Here is a 17,310-nt window from a genome sequence, read left to right as displayed (position 1 = left end):
TAGCCTCAATGTCTCAAGGAGATTTCTTAGCATCAATAGACATCAAAGATGCTTATCTTCATGTGCCGATTGCGCCAGAGCATGAGCGTTTTCTACGCTTCGTTATAGAAAGCGAACACCTGCAGTTCGTAGCGTTACCTTTCGGGCTGGCATCAGCCCCTCGGGTCTTCACCAAGGTCATGGCAGCAGTAGTAGCTGTCCTGCACTCGCAGGGTCACTCCGTGATCCCGTATTTGGACGATCTACTTATAAAGGCACCCTCTCAAGAGGCATGCCAACACAGTCTGAACGTGGCACTGAAGACTCTCCAGAGTTTCGGGTGGATTATCAACTTTTCAAAGTCAAATCTAATCCCGACCCAATCACTAACATATCTTGGCATGGAGTTTCATACTCTCTCAGCGATAGTGAAGCTTCCACTGGGCAAGCAGTGCTCTCTGCAGACAGGGGTGCAATCTCTCCTGCAGAACCAGTCCCACTCCTTGAGGCGCCTCATGCATTTCCTAGGGAAGATGGTGGCAGCAATGGAAGCAGTCCCTTTCGCGCAGTTTCATCTGCGCCCTCTACAATGGGACATTCTCCGCCAATGGGACGGGAAGTCGACGTCCCTCGACAGGGATGTCTCCCTCTCTCAGGCAACCGAGGACTCTCTCCGATGGTGGCTTCTTCCCACCTCATTGTCAAAAGGAAAGTCGTTCCTACCCCCATCCTGGGCGGTGGTCACGACAGATGCGAGCCTATCAGGGTGGGGAGCAGTGTTTCTTCACCACAGGGCTCAGGGTACGTGGACTCAGAGAGAGTCCACCCTTCAGACCAATGTTCTGGAAATCAGAGCAGTCCATCTTGCTCCGCGAGCCTTCCAACAGTGGCTCGACAAGCCTTTCAAGAAGTCCGGCGGATTCTGACGTGGGTGGAAAACACAGCATCCACCATATCCGCAGTTCACATCCCAGGCGTGGAAAACTGGGAAGCAGACTTTCTCAGTCGCCAGGGCATGGACGCAGGGGAAAGGTCCCTTCACCCGGACGTGTTTCAGGAGATCTGTCGCCGCTGGGAGATGCCGGACGTCGTCCTGATGGCGTCACGGCACAACACCAAGGTTCCGGTTTTCATGGCACGGTCTCACGATCACCGAGCTCTGGCGGCAGACGCCTTAGTTCAGGATTGGTCGCAGTTCCGACTACCTTATGTGTTCCCACCTCTGGCATTGTTGCCCAGAGTGCTCCGCAAAATCAGGTCCGACTGCCGTTGCGCCATTCTCGTCGCTCCAGACTGGCCAAGGAGGTCGTCGTACCCGGATCTGTGGCATCTCACGGTAGGACAACCGTGGGCGCTACCAGGCCGTCCAGACTTGCTGTCTCAAGGGCCGTTTTTCCATCTGAATTCTGCGGCCCTGAACCTGACTGTGTGGCCATTGAGTCCTGGATCCTAGGGACCTCAGGTTTATCTCATGATGTTGTTGCCACCATGAGACAGGCTAGGAAACCATCCTCCGCCAAGATCTACCACAGAACGTGGAAGATATTCTTATCTTGGTGCTCTGCTCAGGGAGTTTCTCCCTGGCCATTTGCATTGCCTATTTTTCTTTCCTCCCTGCAGTCTGGGTTGGAAAAAGGTTTGTCGCTTAGCTCCCTTAAAGGACAAGTCTCTGCGCTATCCGTATTCTTTCAGAAGCGCCTGGCGCGACTTCCTAAGGTACGCACGTTCCTGCAGGGGGTTTGTCATATCGTTCCCCCTTACAAGCGGCCATTGGAACCCTGGGATCTGAACAAGGTTCTAATTGCTCTCCAGAAGCCGCCTTTCGAGCCTATGAAGGAGATTTCCTTTCTCGGCTTTCACAGAATGTGGCTTTTCTAGTGGCGGTCACGTCTCTTCGGAGAGTGTCAGAGCTGGCGGCGTTATCTTGCAAATCTCCCTTCCTGGTGTTTCACCAAGACAAGGTAGTACTGCGTCCAATTCCGGAGTTTCTCCCTAAGGTGGTATCTTCCTTTCATCTCAATCAGGATATCACTTTACCATCTTTGGGTCCTCATCCAGTTCATCAATGTGAAAAGGATTTGCATTCGTTGGATCTGGTGAGAGCACTCAGAATCTACATTTCCCGCACGGCGCCCCTGCGCCGCTCGGATGCACTCTTTGTCCTTGTCGCTGGTCAGCGTAAAGGGTCGCAAGCTTCCGAATCCACCCTGGCTCGGTGGATCAAGGAACCAATTCTTGAAGCCTACCGTTCTTCTGGGCTTCCGGTTCCTTCAGGGCTGAAGGCCCATTCTACCAGAGCCGTGGGTGCGTCCTGGGCATCACGGCACCAGGCTACGGCTCAGCAGGTGTGCCAGGCGGCTACCTGGTCGAGTCTGCACACCTTTACCAAGCATTATCAGGTGCATACCTATGCTTCGGCGGACGCCAGCCTAGGTAGACAAGTCCTGCAGGCGGCGGTGGCCCACCTGTAAGAAAGGGCTGCCTGACAGCCCGATCGCGAGGTATTCTTTTACCCACCCAGGGACTGCTTTTGGACGTCCCAATTGTCTGGGTCTCCCAATTAGGAGCGAAAAAGAAGAAGGGAATTTTGTTTACTTACCGTAAATTCCTTTTCTTCTAGCTCCAATTGGGAGACCCAGCACCCGCCCTGTTTTTTCTGAGGGTATTTGTTTTTCGGGTGCACATGTTGTTCATGTTGATAAGTTACGTTCTCTGATATTGTTTATCAGATTGAATTTGTTTTTGAAACAGTTATTGGCTTTCCTCCTTCTTGCTTTTGCACTAAAACTGAGGGACCCGTGCTCCCACGGGGGGGTGTATAGCCAGAAGGGGAGGGGCCTTACACTTTTAAGTGTAGTACTTTGTGCGGCCTCCGGAGGCAGTAGCTATACACCCAATTGTCTGGGTCTCCCAATTGGAGCTAGAAGAAAAGGAATTTACGGTAAGTAAACAAAATTCCCTTCTTCCCATCGATATACATTGCGCCCATTACTTGTAATGAATATGCGAGTAGAGAAGTGCTCACTAACAGCATAGTGAGTATGAATAGTTTCCCTGTTCACCACTACGCTCCTGCGTCTAGGGCCGGTAGGTGGGTACAGAATGCGATGAGCTCACTTTTTGATGTTAGTTGTGGCACCCAACATTGATCCTGTGTTATCTCATGCAGGCTGATATCTTACAGTACAGTATTTCTTTTCTTTCTTCTCTTCCCCTTACTTTCAGAATTTTACAAAGTACTTGTGAATGCCTGGAATATTCTCCATGGGGTCAGAGATTATATGTAAGAACTCCTCCACACTCCTGGCATTTAAAGCTCTGTATAACATATGTCCATAAATCTAATACTAAAAGTACAAATGACTCGGATTTCACAAGTAAAAATATTTCATAGTTTAATGAGTCCAAATAATACAATACAAAATATACACTGAATATAATCTGAGCACAAAGGCTGAAGAGCAATAAATAGCCACAGTTTAGTAACCCGTCAATAGCTAGGAAATGTTTACCTGCCAAGTGAATACTTGTAATATACCTAGGAGCGGGTGGCTGGAAAGTAACTTGTGCTGTGTAAAGGACACCTACCTATGCGGAATGAGAGAAGCCCAGCCAAAAAGTCGCAGGACCCGTGATATGGGCCACCAGACCAGTGTGCTGAAAATCTCATTACCCGCTGAGTGTGGGGGCCGTACCACCCAGGATCCACGGAAGACCACGGGTTACAGTCGTGCAAATCTTTCCCAAGCTCTAGATCCGGATTGTAAAATCTAACTAAACGGCCCCAAGCCGGCTGCAGATGTTCTGCTATTTTATGGAAATTAAAACTTTACATCTTCTCCATACTAATGGAAAAAGACAAGTGGACGCCTCCCAACCTGGTGGCAAAAACTACAAGTCCAAGCAATGCTCAGTAAGAAAATAGAAATGGCTTCTGCAGAGGAAAAGAAATGCATAACATTTCTCCAAGGTGCTTCTACTCTAAAGTCACAAGACGTGTATTTAACAGTGGAAGATCGGAGGGTTTGGCAATTTATGGGATCATTAGGATTGGCACAGGAGCTGCCATATTGTACCTTTTTAAAAAGTGTTCCGGATCTTAAAAGTATAAGTACCGTCAGGAGCGACTCCGGTAAATAAAGTAATAACCCCCTTCCCATGTTTGGAGAAGATGGACCTGAGAGTAGGCGGCAGAGAACGAGGTGGGGGAAAAATGGCTGAGATGATGCCACCACCAATAATGGGACTGAAGGATCTGCAGGGCGGTGATTAAAATTGGCCACAAAAAAATGTATAATTTCTCTTGTCAGAGCTAATAAAATCCTAGAAATAATAGAATGCAAAAGGTGACAAAAACCATTGCAAATAAGGGTGTTAAGAGCGGGACGGCGCAGGAATTGGGGGAGCTTAATATCTCCTAATAAAAACCATTCACAACTTTATGGCTGTGGTTCAATATTCCATTTAAAAACAAAGAAAAATTTGTAACAACGTACAGAAAAGATGAGCGTACCTTACAAAATAAAAAGTGAATATAAATTAATATAAACTTAATACAAGTAAATGCAAATTGCATAAATAGTGATTAAAAAAATGGATTCTTGTACCACAGGAAAGTAATAATAGTGAAATGATGGAATCCAAAGTCACGCCGGTCATTGCGGTACTGGTCCATCCTGTAACAGTTTGGCGGCGAAATCTCTACACTGGTGGTGATGCCGCAGCGTGCAGGACCAGGGCCTGTTCTGTGTAACGGGCACCTGCGTCCTCTAGCCCATGCTTTCTGCCAGGTGTCGATTCCATAGGGAGGAGAGATCCCACTTGCTTTAACATCACAGGTCGATTTTTCTGAGACTCATCCGACTGAACGAATCCCTACAGGAAACAAGATTATCAATGTCAGATTGGTAGAGGTACAGGATATGCAGCCGAACACCACAGCTCCATCCCCTACAGTTCAGCTCCCATTCACATCAATGGGAGACGAGCAGCAATACTAAGTGCACAAAGCTCCATACACTGGCCATCCGACTACTGACGTGATAATCGGGGGCCTAGGTCACCCCGTGCCCTCCACATGGTGGCTGCTGATTACCTGTGACAGGTGATGGGCACCACATTCTTATACAGTTGTGGGATCTTCCTGTTGATGAGCGGCTGCAGCGCCTCCTTCAGGCGGTGGTAATTGCGCTCTAGCTCTCGCTGATATTCCTTCTGGTCTGGACCGATGAGACTCTTATTCTTTCGTAGAGCGTCCTCGCACCTATTAGACAATACACAGAGCAGAGCTGTAATGGCTGCAACATTTCCCCTCTCTGGGCAAAGGAAGTAGTCCCATCATCCATCCACAACCACCATCAGATCTTCCACCTCTGAGCCCATGCAGGAGAACACGGTGCTCACAGGACATCGCACATCTGCAATCGAGCAAGAGACCTCACAGTCAGTGCTTTCTCTTTAAAAGCAGTGCAACAAATGTCTAATCCGGCATCAATGGGATCTGATAATCCAGCACTTATCAGACGGACGGTCATAGCACGTAAAGTGTATCATTTCCACATAAAACATATTGCAAGTAAATGAGGTTGAGCTGCAATGCCAAGTACAACTTGAAGACAGATGGGGCACTGTTTTTTTAGTCTTTAATGGTATGGACACTTTTGGAATAATTTATTTTTAACTAAATATGGATTTGAGGCTAAAACTAATTTTTTAAATTTGGCTTTTTGTCTCTGAACATCGCTGGCTGCAGAATGATTTTACCAAGAATCCATCAGTGAGTTTGTTCTTGTTTGCAACTCTAATCTATTATCGCATTAAAGTTCAACTCAACTTTGATGTGAACTGTGTGATCTTAAAGGGAACCTGTCAGGTCCAATATTCACCCAGAACCACAAACAGTTCTGGGCGTTTACTGCTAATCCCTGCTTAAGGCTATGTGCGCACAGTGCGTTTTTGCGCGTTTTTCGGGTGCATTTTTGGCCTCAAAACTGCATGACTTTGCTTCCCTAGCAAAGTCTATGAGTTTTCATTTTTGCTGTCCGCACACAACTGTTTTTTTAAGCTGCGTTTTTGAGCTTGAAAAAAAAAATGGACATGTCAATTCTTTCCTGCGTTTTTCGCCCATGCAATGCATTGGAAAAACGCAGAGATCAAAAACGCGGTAAAACGCATGCGTTTTTTTATGCGTTTTTCGACGCAGGTGCGTTTTTAGCGGCCAAAACGCAGCGTGCGCACATAGCCTAACAGTCCCTGTATACACTAACATAGATAAAGGGATCTATAGAAAAACTATTTCTAAAGATCTTTATCGTATGCTAATGAGTGGGGGCTCTAGTCGCCCCCATTAGCATGTTAGTACGTCCCTGTGGTTGTGCTAACATAGTAATGAATGCGCAGTGTCACAGGATCTCACTCACCTCTCCGCTGCCTGACACTGGATTTCGGCTCAGTGCACATGACCCCGGAGTTTCAGTCATGCGCACTACTTCAGTTTGAAGCCAGGACGTGTACACCCGGCTTCATAGTGCGCATGGCCCAAAGTCCGGGGTCGTGCGCACTGAGCCGAACTCCAGCGTCGGGCGGTGATGGCAGCGGAAAGGTGAGACCATCCTCTGACGCTGCGCATTCATTAGTATGATAGCACACCCACAGGGGCGTAACAACATGCTAATAGGGGCGACTAGCTGGGGAAATAATCCCTGTGCTCATTAGCATACAATATAAGATGTTTAGAAATACTTTTCCTATAGATCTCTTTATCTATGCTAGTGTATACAGGGACAGGTAGGCAAGGATTAGCAATATGCATCCAAAACGGCTTGTGCTTATGGGTGCATATTTCACCTGACAGGTTCACTTTAAATCAGCACAGAAAAGCTCACTGATGGACTCTTGGTTAACTCCTTTTACAGAAAGCAATGAATTGAAAATCATTGGATACAAAGGCAATGCATGGATGCCTCTTAATTTACTCCCTATTGAGAGCGGTTATCCTTACAGGGAAACATACCTTTTTGTGAAGTCTTTAAAGCAAAGTCTGAGTTTGTTATGATGGCGGAATAATTTGGGATCATTTGGAATCTCTGACAAAAACACCTGAGCGACCTCCAGTGGACCCTGCAAGAGAAACAACCATGATACGTCAATGTATTCCCCCACGAGTAAAGAAAGAGTTGCTGCCTGCGGCAATAACTGTATACTCGGGTGGTGACATCACTATTGCGGCTGAATATATCATCATGATCTGTGTAATGTCAGCACTGTGCTACACAACAGCCGGAGATCAGAACTGACCTGATTCACCGTCGTCCCCACTGACCCCTGTAAGACCATCTGCAGCATTTTAGGGTCGGCCGGATCCTGGTGGGTGGCAAAGGCCAACTCCTGAGTCTTCTTCTGCATGTCCTCGATGGCGACCTCGATAGGAGTCAGGATGATCTGCAACGAGTGCATGAGCGGTCACTGACGAGCCCACAACAGTCCCCCCCAAGATTTTCTCACATTAAACTATGTTTTTGGAAATGCCGGTTGTCGCCAAACTTTCCCAGGCACCTGAACAGCATCAGAGAGCAAAATAAGCTCCAGGGAACACCACAGATTTTCAACTTTAAATATCTAGAAACTGGAGACTACACTGCAAAGTTGCACCAATGTGACACTTCTCACAGCTGAGGGTTTGATACAATTGTCTCAGGTTTGGACAGTGATACATTTTCCCTGCACTGATACATTGTTAGAAAGAATCGGGATAAAAGAGATTAGTGCTGCTGTTTTTAGCGCAGAGAATTCTCTCAATTGTAGCAAACCCTCAGCTGTGAGAAGCTTTAGGTATGTGCACATTTCCAGTCTATGCACAGACAGAATATTGCCGGCAGACGGGGCCCTATATGTGCGCTCGCTGTCCGCCCCTCACCTCCTCCTTGTGAATGACGTTGATCCGGGTTTTGATGTAGGGGAAGGCGTGTGACGTGGTCAGGATAGTCTTCCTCTTGAACTGCTCGTGTAATTCCCCGTGTGCCCGTCCGTCCAGGGTGAAGGGCGTACAGTACATGAACCGGCGCAGGTTGTAGTTTTTGTCGAAGTAAGTGATCCGGTCCTTCATCTCATAGGTGTCGAAGTACGGCTCCACGTAGGTGATCTGGATGAACGCCTGCGGATGGACGACACAAAGGAGAGGCTGAAACCCTCCATGGATCGACACGTGAAGATCCCAAATGGAGATGGATCACTCTCATGAGGCCGCCATAGATCCGTCCCCAAAAAGAGAGACCCGGAATCTTCCGTTACCTTATTAGAATCTAATTTACACTTGTCGACCGGGTTGGAATCCTTAATGACCTCAACGACGTCCTCCCCAAACCGCTCACCGTAAAATCCCTGCAGAAAGAGAGCAGCACAAATTACACACAGTCAGATGTTCACCAGTCATAGAATAACACTAAAGGTCCAGTCACACTAAACAACTTACCAGCGATCCCAACAATGATAGGGATCGCTGGTAAGTTGCTAGGAGGTTGCTGGTGAGATGTCACACTGCGACGCTCCAGCGATCCCACCAGCAACCTGACCTGGCAGGGATCGCTGGAGCGTCGCTACACGAGTTGCTGGTGAGCTCACCAGCAACCAGTGACCAGCCCCCAGCGCCGCGTGTAAGATGCTGCGCTTGGTAACTAAGGTAAATATCGGGTAACCAACCCGATATTTACCTTGGTTACCAGCGCACGCAGCTACACGTGCAGGGAGCAGCGCACACTGAGCGCTGGCTCCCTGCTCTCCTAGTTACAGCACACATCGGGTTAATTAACCCGATGTGTCCTGCAGCTACATGTGCAGAGAGCAGGAGCCGGCACTGACAGTGAGAGCGGCGGAGGCTGGTAACAAAGGTAAATATCGGGTAACCAAGGACAGGGCTTCTTGGTTACCTGATGTTTACTGTGGTTACCAGCCTCCGCAGAAGCCGGCTCCTGCTGCCTGCACATTCAGTTGTTGCTGTCTCGCTGTCACACACAGTGATGTGCGCTTCACAGCGGGACAGCAACAACTAAAAAATGGCCCAGGACATTCAGCAACAACCAACGACCTCACAGCAGGGGCCAGGTTGTTGCTGGATGTCACACACAGCAACATCGCTGCTACGTCACAAAAGTTGTTCGTTAGCAGCGATGTTGCTTAGTGTGACGGGGCCGTAAGGGTATGTGTGCACGTCTGCGTTCTATTCCGCAGCGTTTAAGTCACTACATGTGCGTTTCAAAACGCAGCCGAAAAACTGCGTTTTGAAAGCATTGTGCATGTGGAATTCATGCGTTCTGGATGCGTGCTCTGTCATAGAGTGGGGAAAGCATCTGGAACGCACAATAGAAGTGACATGTTGCTTTTTAGAACTCAGCGTTTTGGCAAAATATTTCAGCAACCGAAACGCTGCGTTCTAAAACGCAACGTGCGGATGGAATTTGCACAATCTTCATAGATTGTGCTGCGGATGCAGGACGCATGCTTTTATGCTGCAGTGCAGAACACAGTGTAAAGGCATGAAAAAAAGCATACGTGCGCACACAGCCTTAATGTATAGGGAGGCAGTACTATCTGTGCCTATATAGTGTACAGGGAGGCAGTACTATCTGTGCCTATACAGTGTACAGGGAGGCAGTACTATCTGTGCCTATACAATGTACAGGGAGGCAGTACTATCTGTGCCTATATAGTGTACAGGGAGGCAGTACTATCTGTGCCTATACAATGTACAGGGAGGCAGTAGTATCTGTGCCTATATAGTGTACAGGGAGGCAGTACTATCTGTGCCTATACAATGTACAGGGAGGCAGTACTATCTGTGCCTATACAGTGTACAGGAAGGCAGTACTATCTGTGCTTATACAGTGTACAGGGAGGCAGTACTATCTGTGCCTATATAGCGTACAGGGAGGCAGTACTATCTGTGCCTATACAGTGTACAGGGAGGCAGTACTATCTGTGCCTATACAGTGTACAGGAAGGCAGTACTATCTGTGCTTATACAGTGTACAGGGAGGCAGTACTATCTGTGCCTATATAGCGTACAGGGAGGCAGTACTATCTGTGCCTATACAGTGTACAGGGAGGCAGTACTATCTGTACCTATATAGTGTACAGGGAGGCAGTACTATCTGTGCCTATATAGCGTACAGGGAGGCAGTACTATCTGTGCCTATATAGCGTACAGGGAGGCAGTACTATCTGTGCCTATACAGTGTACAGGGAGGCAGTACTATCTGTACCTATATAGTGTACAGGGAGGCAGTACTATCTGTGCCTATACAATGTACAGGGAGGCAGTACTATCTGTGCCTATATAGTGTACAGGGAGGCAGTACTATCTGTGCCTATACAGTGTACAGGAAGGCAGTACTATCTGTGCCTATACAGTGTACAGGGAGGCAGTACTATCTGTGCCTATATAGTGTACAAGACAAAACAATCACTGATCTTGGGAAGTTGTAGAGGGACTGTGTGAATTGAATCTGATTAGAGAGTGTGATAGGCCGCCCTAAAAAGATGCGTCTTTAGGGTGCGTCTGAAGCGGAGTAAGTTGTGATTTGTCCTAACTCCTTGGGGTAGAGCGTGCCAGAGGGTTCGTGCAGCTCGGAAGAAGTCTTGGATCCGGGAGTGGGAGGTTCGAATTAGTGTGGATGTTAGTCGAAAGTCATTTGCAGAGCGTAGAGAACGGGTGGGATGATAGAGAGGAGGGTGGAGATGTAGGGGGGTGCTGCACTGTGGAGAGCTTTGTGGTGATAGACAGAGAGGAGGAGATGTAGGGGGTGCCGCACTGTGGAGAGCTTTGTGGTGATAGAGAGGAGGGTGGAGATGTAGGGGGTGCCGCACTGTGGAGAGCTTTGTGGTGATAGACAGAGAGGAGGGTGGAGATGTAGGGGGGTGCTGCACTGTGGAGAGCTTTGTGGTGATAGACAAAGAGGAGGGTGGAGATGTAGGGGGTGCTGCACTGTGGAGAGCTTTGTGGTGATACAGAGAGGAGGAGATGTAGGGGGTGCCGCACTGTGGAGAGCTTTGTGGTGATAGAGAGGAGGGTGGAGATGTAGGGGGTGCCGCACTGTGGAGAGCTTTGTGGTGATAGACAGAGAGGAGGGTGGAGATGTAGGGGGTGCCGCACTTTGGAGAGCTTTGTGGAGATAGACAGAGAGGAGGGTGGAGATGTAGGGGGTGCCGCACTGTGGAGAGCTTTGTGGTGATAGAGAGGAGGGTGGAGATGTAGGGGGTGCCGCACTGTGGAGAGCTTTGTGGTGATAGACAGAGAGGAGGGTGGAGATGTAGGGGGGGCCGCACTGTGGAGAGCTTTGTGGTGATAGACAGAGAGGAGGGTGGAGATGTAGGAGGGGCCGCACTGTGGAGAGCTTTGTGGTGATAGACAGAGAGGAGGGTAGAGATGTAGGGGGGTGCTGCACTGTGGAGAGCTTTGTGGTGATAGAGAGGAGGGTGGAGATGTAGGGGGTGCCGCACTGTGGAGAGCTTTCTGGAGATGTAGGGGGGGCTGCACTGTGGAGAGCTTTGTGGTGATAGAGAGGAGGGTAGAGATGTAGGGGGGTGCTGCACTGTGGAGAGCTTTATGGTGATAGAGAGGAGGGTGGAGATGTAGGGGGTGCTGCACTGTGGAGAGCTTTGTGGTGATAGACAGAGAGGAGGGTGGAGATGTAGGGGGTGCGGCACTGTGGAGAGCTTTGTGGTGATAGACAGAGAGGAGGGTGGAGATGTAGGGGGTGCCGAACTGTGGAGAGCTTTGTGGAGATGTAGGGGGTGCCGCACTGTGGAGAGCTTTGTGGTGATAGAGAGGAGGGTGGAGATGTAGGGGGTGCCGCACTGTGGAGAGCTTTCTGGAGATGTAGGGGGGTGCCGCACTGTGGAGAGCTTTGTGGTTATAGAGGTGAGGGTGGAGATGTAGGGGGTGCTGCACTGTGGAGAGCTTTGTGGGTGAGAACAAGCAGTCTGAATTGGATCCTGTGATATATGGGCAGCCAGTGCAATGACTGGCACAGCGCAGAAGCATCTGAGTAACGATTAGCCAGATAGGTGACCCTGGCTGCTGCATTAAGGATGGACTGTAGAGGGGAGAGTCTAGTTAGGGGGAGGCCAATTAATAGAGAGTTACAGTAGTCAAGGCGAGAGCGGATCAGGGCCACGGTGAGGGTTTTTGTAGTTTCCATTGTGAGAAAGGGGCGGATTCTAGAGATGTTCTTGAGGTGCAAGCGGCAGGAGCGGGCAAGAGATTGTATATGGGAGGTGAAGGAGAGATCAGTGTCAAGTATAACCCCCAGACAGCGGGCCTGCTGCCTAGGACTTATCGTTGTGCCACACACAGAGAGGGAGATGTCAGGTTTAGGAAGGTTGGGAGATGGAGGGAAAAGAAGAAGAAGTTCAGTTTTGGAAAGGTTAAGTTTCAGATAGAGAGCAGACATGACATTGCAAACTGCAGTCAGGCAGTCACTGGTGTTTTGTAGTACAGCGGGGGTGAGCTCAGGGGATGAGGTGTATAGCTGTGTGTCATCAGCATAAAGATGGTACTGAAAGCCAAATCTGCTGATGGTCTGTCCAATTGGGGCAGTGTAGAGGGAGAAAAGAAGAGGGCCAAGGACTGAACCTTGAGGGACCCCAACAGTGAGAGGGAGAGGAGAAGATGTGGAGCCAGCAAATGATACACTGAACGAGCGGCCAGAAAGATAGGAAGAGAACCAGGAAAGAACAGTGTCCTTTAGGCCGATAGAATGGAGCATAGAGAGAAGGAGATGGTGGTTGACAGTGTCGAAGGCGGCGGAGAGGTCAAGAAGGATAAGCAGAGAGTGGTCACCGTTACGTTTTGCTGTCAAAAGGTCATTGGTCAATTCGACAAGGGCAGTTTCTGTTGAGTGTAAAGGGCGGAAGCCAGACTGTAAAGGATCTAGAAGAGAGTGGGTGGTGAGACGAGAGTAGACCAGGCGCTCCAAGAGTTTGGAGATGAAGGGGAGATTGGAGACTGGTCTGTAGTTGCTTGTGCAGGACGGATCAAGGGACGTTTTTTTTTAGTAATGGAGTAATGATAGAGTGTTTGAGGGAGGAAGGGAAGATACCAGAAGAGAGAGAGATTGAAGATTTTAGTTAGGTGAGTGGTGACAACCGGAGAGAGGGACTGGAGAAGAGGTGAGGGGAAGGGATCAGAGGGGCAAGTGGTAGGACGAGAAGAGGAGAGGAGCCTGGAGACTTCCTCCTCTGTGACTGGGTCAAATGTGGAAAGTGAGCTGGATGGGATTCACAACGCTTGGTGGCTGGGACCTGATCTCTCGGCGGATGTTTTCTATTTTCTCTGTGAAATACGAGGCCAGTTCATCAGCATGAAGGTCTGTGATAGGGGTCTGTGCTTTGGGACTGAGGAGGGAGTGTAAGGTGTCAAAGAGCTTTTTTGGATTGTTGGCTAGTGAGGAGATAAGGGTGGTGAAGTAGGTCTGTTTGGCGAGGTGAAGGGAATAGTTGTAGGTCCTTAACATGAACTTGTAGTGGATGAAGTTTTCTGGTGTGCGGGGTTTCCTCCATAGGTGTTCGGCACTCCTGGAGCATCGTTGAAGAAATCGAGTTTGGGATGAGAGCCAAGGCTGTTTTACTCTGTATTTGGTCTTTCTGAGGGTGAGGGGTGCTACTTGGTCTAGGGTACTTGTGAGTGTGTCATTGTAGTGCTTTACAGCCAGATCAGGACAGGAAAGTGAGGAGATAGGGGACAGTGATGAGTGTAGAGTCAATTGTCTGTAGGTTTCTGAATGTGTGATAGGTGGGAGTGTGCTGGGGTGGGCGAGGGTTTGTGAGCTTGAAGGAGAGGATGTTGTGGTCAGAGGTGAGTTGTCAAAGTGAGAGATTGAGCAGAGGCGGATAAAGACCAGGTCAAGGGTGTTACCATCTTTATGTGTCTCAGAGGATGATAGCTGTGAGAGGCCAAGGGAAGTGGTGAGAGATAGAGGCTGGGATGCAGATGGGGAGGAGGGGCTGTTCATGGGGATGTTGAAGTCTCCTAGGATGAGGGTTGGTAATTCAGAGGACATGAAGTGTGGCAGCCAGGCTGAAAAGTGGTCAAGGAACTGGGTGGGTGGGCCTGGGGGACGGTATATGACAGCTACTCTGAGGGAGAGGGGACCATATCAGTGTGGAGTAGGATTCTGGCCAGGTGGGAGCAATGCCTAGTAGACCAGCAAGACAAAACTATCAGTCTTGCTGGTCTGTGGATGGATACCTGGCCTTGGTATTTTCCTTGTCCTATCTTTAAACTCGTCAAGAGCTGGATATTGACTAAAAGGGCCACTTAATATGGTGGTTATGATGGTCTCCTAAAAGAAGGGAATTTTGTTTACTTACCGTAAATTCCTTTTCTTCTAGCTCCAATTGGGAGACCCAGACAGTGGGTGTATAGCTACTGCCTCTGGAGGCCGCACAAAGAACTACACTTAAAAGTGTAAGGCCCCTCCCCTTCTGGCTATACACCCTCCCGTAGGAGTACGGATTCCTCAGTTTTAGTACCAAAGCAAGAAGGAGGAAAGCCAATAACAGTTTCAAAAACAAATTCAATCCGATAACAAGATCGGAGAACTTAAGAAACAACATGAACAACATGTGCACCCGAAAAACGAAACCCTAAGAACAAATAGGGCGGGTGCTGGGTCTCCCAATTGGAGCTAGAAGAAAAGGAATTTACGGTAAGTAAACAAAATTCCCTTCTTCTTTTTCGCTCCTAATTGGGAGACCCAGACAGTGGGACGTCCAAAAGCAGTCCCTGGGTGGGTAAAAAGATACCACATGAACGGGCTGTCAAACAGCCTCTTCCTACAGGTGGGCCACCGCCGCCTGAAGGACCTGTCTACCTAGGCTGGCATCTGCCGAAGCGTAGGTATGCACTTGATAGTGTTTGGTAAACGTGTGCAGACTCGACCAGGTAGCCGCCTGGCACACTTGCTGAGCCGTAGCCTGATGCCGCAATGCCCAGGACGCACCCACGGCTCTGGTAGAATGGGCCTTCAGTCCAGATGGAATCGGAAGCCCAGCAGAACGGTATGTGTGAAGAATTGGTTCCTTGATCCACCGCGCCAGGGTGGATTTGGAAGCTTGCGATCCCTTATGCTGACCAGCGACTAGGACAAAGAGCGCATCAGAACGGCGTAGAGACGCCGTGCGAGAAATGTAAATCCTGAGTGCTCTCACCAGGTCCAACAGATGTAAACCCTTTTCAAATTGGTGAACTGGATGCGGACACAAAGATGGCAAAGTGATATCCTGATTGAGATGAAAGGAAGAAACCACCTTGGGAGAAAACTCTGGAATTGGACGCAGTACTACCTTGTCTTGGTGAAACACCAGGAAGGGAGACTTGCAAGATAACGCCGCTAGCTCGGACACTCTTCGAAGAGACGTGACCGCCACAAGAAAAACTACCTTTTGTGAAAGCCGAGAAAGGGGAACCTCTTTCAAAGGCTCGAAAGGCGGCTTCTGGAGAGCAATGAGAACCTTGTTCAGATCCCAGGGTTCCAATGGCCGTCTGTAAGGAGGAACGATATGACAAACTCCTTGGAGAAACGTGCGTACTTTAGAAAGCCGTGCCAAGCGCTTCTGAAAGAATACGGATAGCGCGGAGACTTGACCCTTAAGAGAGCTAAGCGACAAACCTTTTTCCAACCCAGACTGCAGGAAGGAAAGAAAAATTGGCAATGCAAATGGCCAGGGAGAAAACCCTTGAGCCAAGCACCACGCTAAGAATATCTTCCACGTCCTGTGATAGATCTTAGCTGAGGATGGTTTTCTAGCCTGTCTCATTGTGGCAACAACTTCATGAGATAAACCTGAGGCCGCTAGGATCCAGGACTCAATGGCCACACAGTCAGGTTCAGGGCCGCAGAATTCAGATGGAAAAACGGCCCTTGAGACAGCAAATCTGGACGGTCTGGTAGTGTCCACGGTTGGCCTACCGTGAGGTGCCACAGATCCGGGTACCACGCCCTCCTTGGCCAGTCTGGAGCGACGAGAATGGCGCGGCGGCAGTCGGACCTGATTTTGCGGAGCACTCTGGGCAACAATGCCAGAGGTGGGAACACATACGGTAGCCGGAACTGCGACCAATCTTGAACTAAGGCGTCTGCCGCCAGAGCTCGGTGATCGTGAGACCGTGCCATGAAAACCGGGACTTTGTTGTTGTGCCGTGACGCCATCAGATCGACGTCCGGCATCCCCCAGCGGCGACAGATCTCCTGAAACACGTCCGGGTGAAGGGACCATTCCCCTGCGTCCATGCCCTGGCGACTGAGAAAGTCTGCTTCCCAGTTTTCTACGCCTGGGATGTGGACTGCGGATATGGTGGATGCCGTGTCTTCCACCCACGTCAGAATCCGCCGGACTTCCTGGAAGGCTTGCCGACTGCGTGTTCCCCCTTGGTGGTTGATGTATGCCACCGCTGTGGAGTTGTCCGACTGAATTCGGATCTGCTTGCCTTCCAGCCACTGTTGGAAGGCTCGCAGGGCAAGATAGATTGCTCTGATTTCCAGAACATTGATCTGCAGGGTGGACTCTTCCTGAGTCCACGTCCCCTGAGCCCTGTGGTGGAGAAACACCGCTCCCCACCCTGATAGGCTCGCATCCGTCGTGACCACTGCCCAGGACGGGGGAAGGAACGACTTTCCCTGTGACAATGAGGTGGGGAGAAGCCACCAACGCAGAGAGTCCTTGGCAGTCTGAGAGAGGGAGACAGTCCTGTCGAGGGACGTCGATTTCCCGTCCCATTGGCGTAGAATGTCCCATTGTAGAGGGCGCAGATGAAACTGCGCGAACGGGACTGCCTCCATTGCTGCTACCATCTTTCCTAGGAAATGCATGAGGCGCCTCAGTGAGTGCGACTGGCTCTGAAGGAGAGATTGCACTCCAGTCCGTAGCGAGCACTGCTTGTCCAGTGGAAGCCTCACTATCGCTGAGAGAGTATGAAACTCCATGCCAAGATAAGTCAGAGATTGGGTCGGGGTTAGATGAGACTTTGGAAAGTTGATAATCCACCCGAAACTCTGGAGAGTGTCTAGTGCCACCTTCAGACTGTGTTGGCATGCCTCTTGAGAGGGTGCCTTTATAAGCAGGTCGTCTAGATACGGGATGACCGAGTGACCCTGCGAGTGCAGAACAGCTACTACTGCTGCCATGACTTTGGTGAAGACCCGGGGGGCTGTTGCCAGACCGAAAGGTAACGCTACGAACTGTAGGTGTTCGTCGTGTATGACGAAGCGTAGGAAACGCTGATGCTCTGGTGCAATCGGCACGTGAAGATACGCATCTTTGATATCTATTGATGCT

General features: G+C 49.6%; 1 protein-coding gene across 14 annotated transcripts in view; it reads right to left on the bottom strand.

Annotated features, from left to right (window-relative positions):
* Window positions 1-3,361: 3,361 nt before the first annotated feature.
* DOCK7 (dedicator of cytokinesis 7) overlaps window positions 3,362-17,310 on the bottom strand; it is a 177,487-nt gene continuing 163,538 nt past the window's right edge. For all 14 annotated transcript variants that reach the window (XM_075320362.1, XM_075320363.1, XM_075320365.1 and 11 more), the window contains 6 exons: window positions 8,269-8,358; window positions 7,895-8,131; window positions 7,276-7,419; window positions 6,992-7,098; window positions 5,075-5,242; window positions 3,362-4,854 (listed from right to left, as the gene is read on the bottom strand). In XM_075320362.1, the coding sequence (XP_075176477.1) occupies window positions 4,812-4,854; window positions 5,075-5,242; window positions 6,992-7,098; window positions 7,276-7,419; window positions 7,895-8,131; window positions 8,269-8,358 (789 nt within the window). In that variant the 3' untranslated portion in view covers window positions 3,362-4,811. The remainder of the gene's footprint in view (window positions 4,855-5,074; window positions 5,243-6,991; window positions 7,099-7,275; window positions 7,420-7,894; window positions 8,132-8,268; window positions 8,359-17,310) is intronic.

This window comes from Anomaloglossus baeobatrachus, chromosome 8 (genome assembly GCF_048569485.1).
Source record: "Anomaloglossus baeobatrachus isolate aAnoBae1 chromosome 8, aAnoBae1.hap1, whole genome shotgun sequence".
NCBI lineage: Eukaryota > Metazoa > Chordata > Amphibia > Anura > Aromobatidae > Anomaloglossus > Anomaloglossus baeobatrachus.
This window is presented reverse-complemented; position numbering and strand designations above follow the sequence as displayed.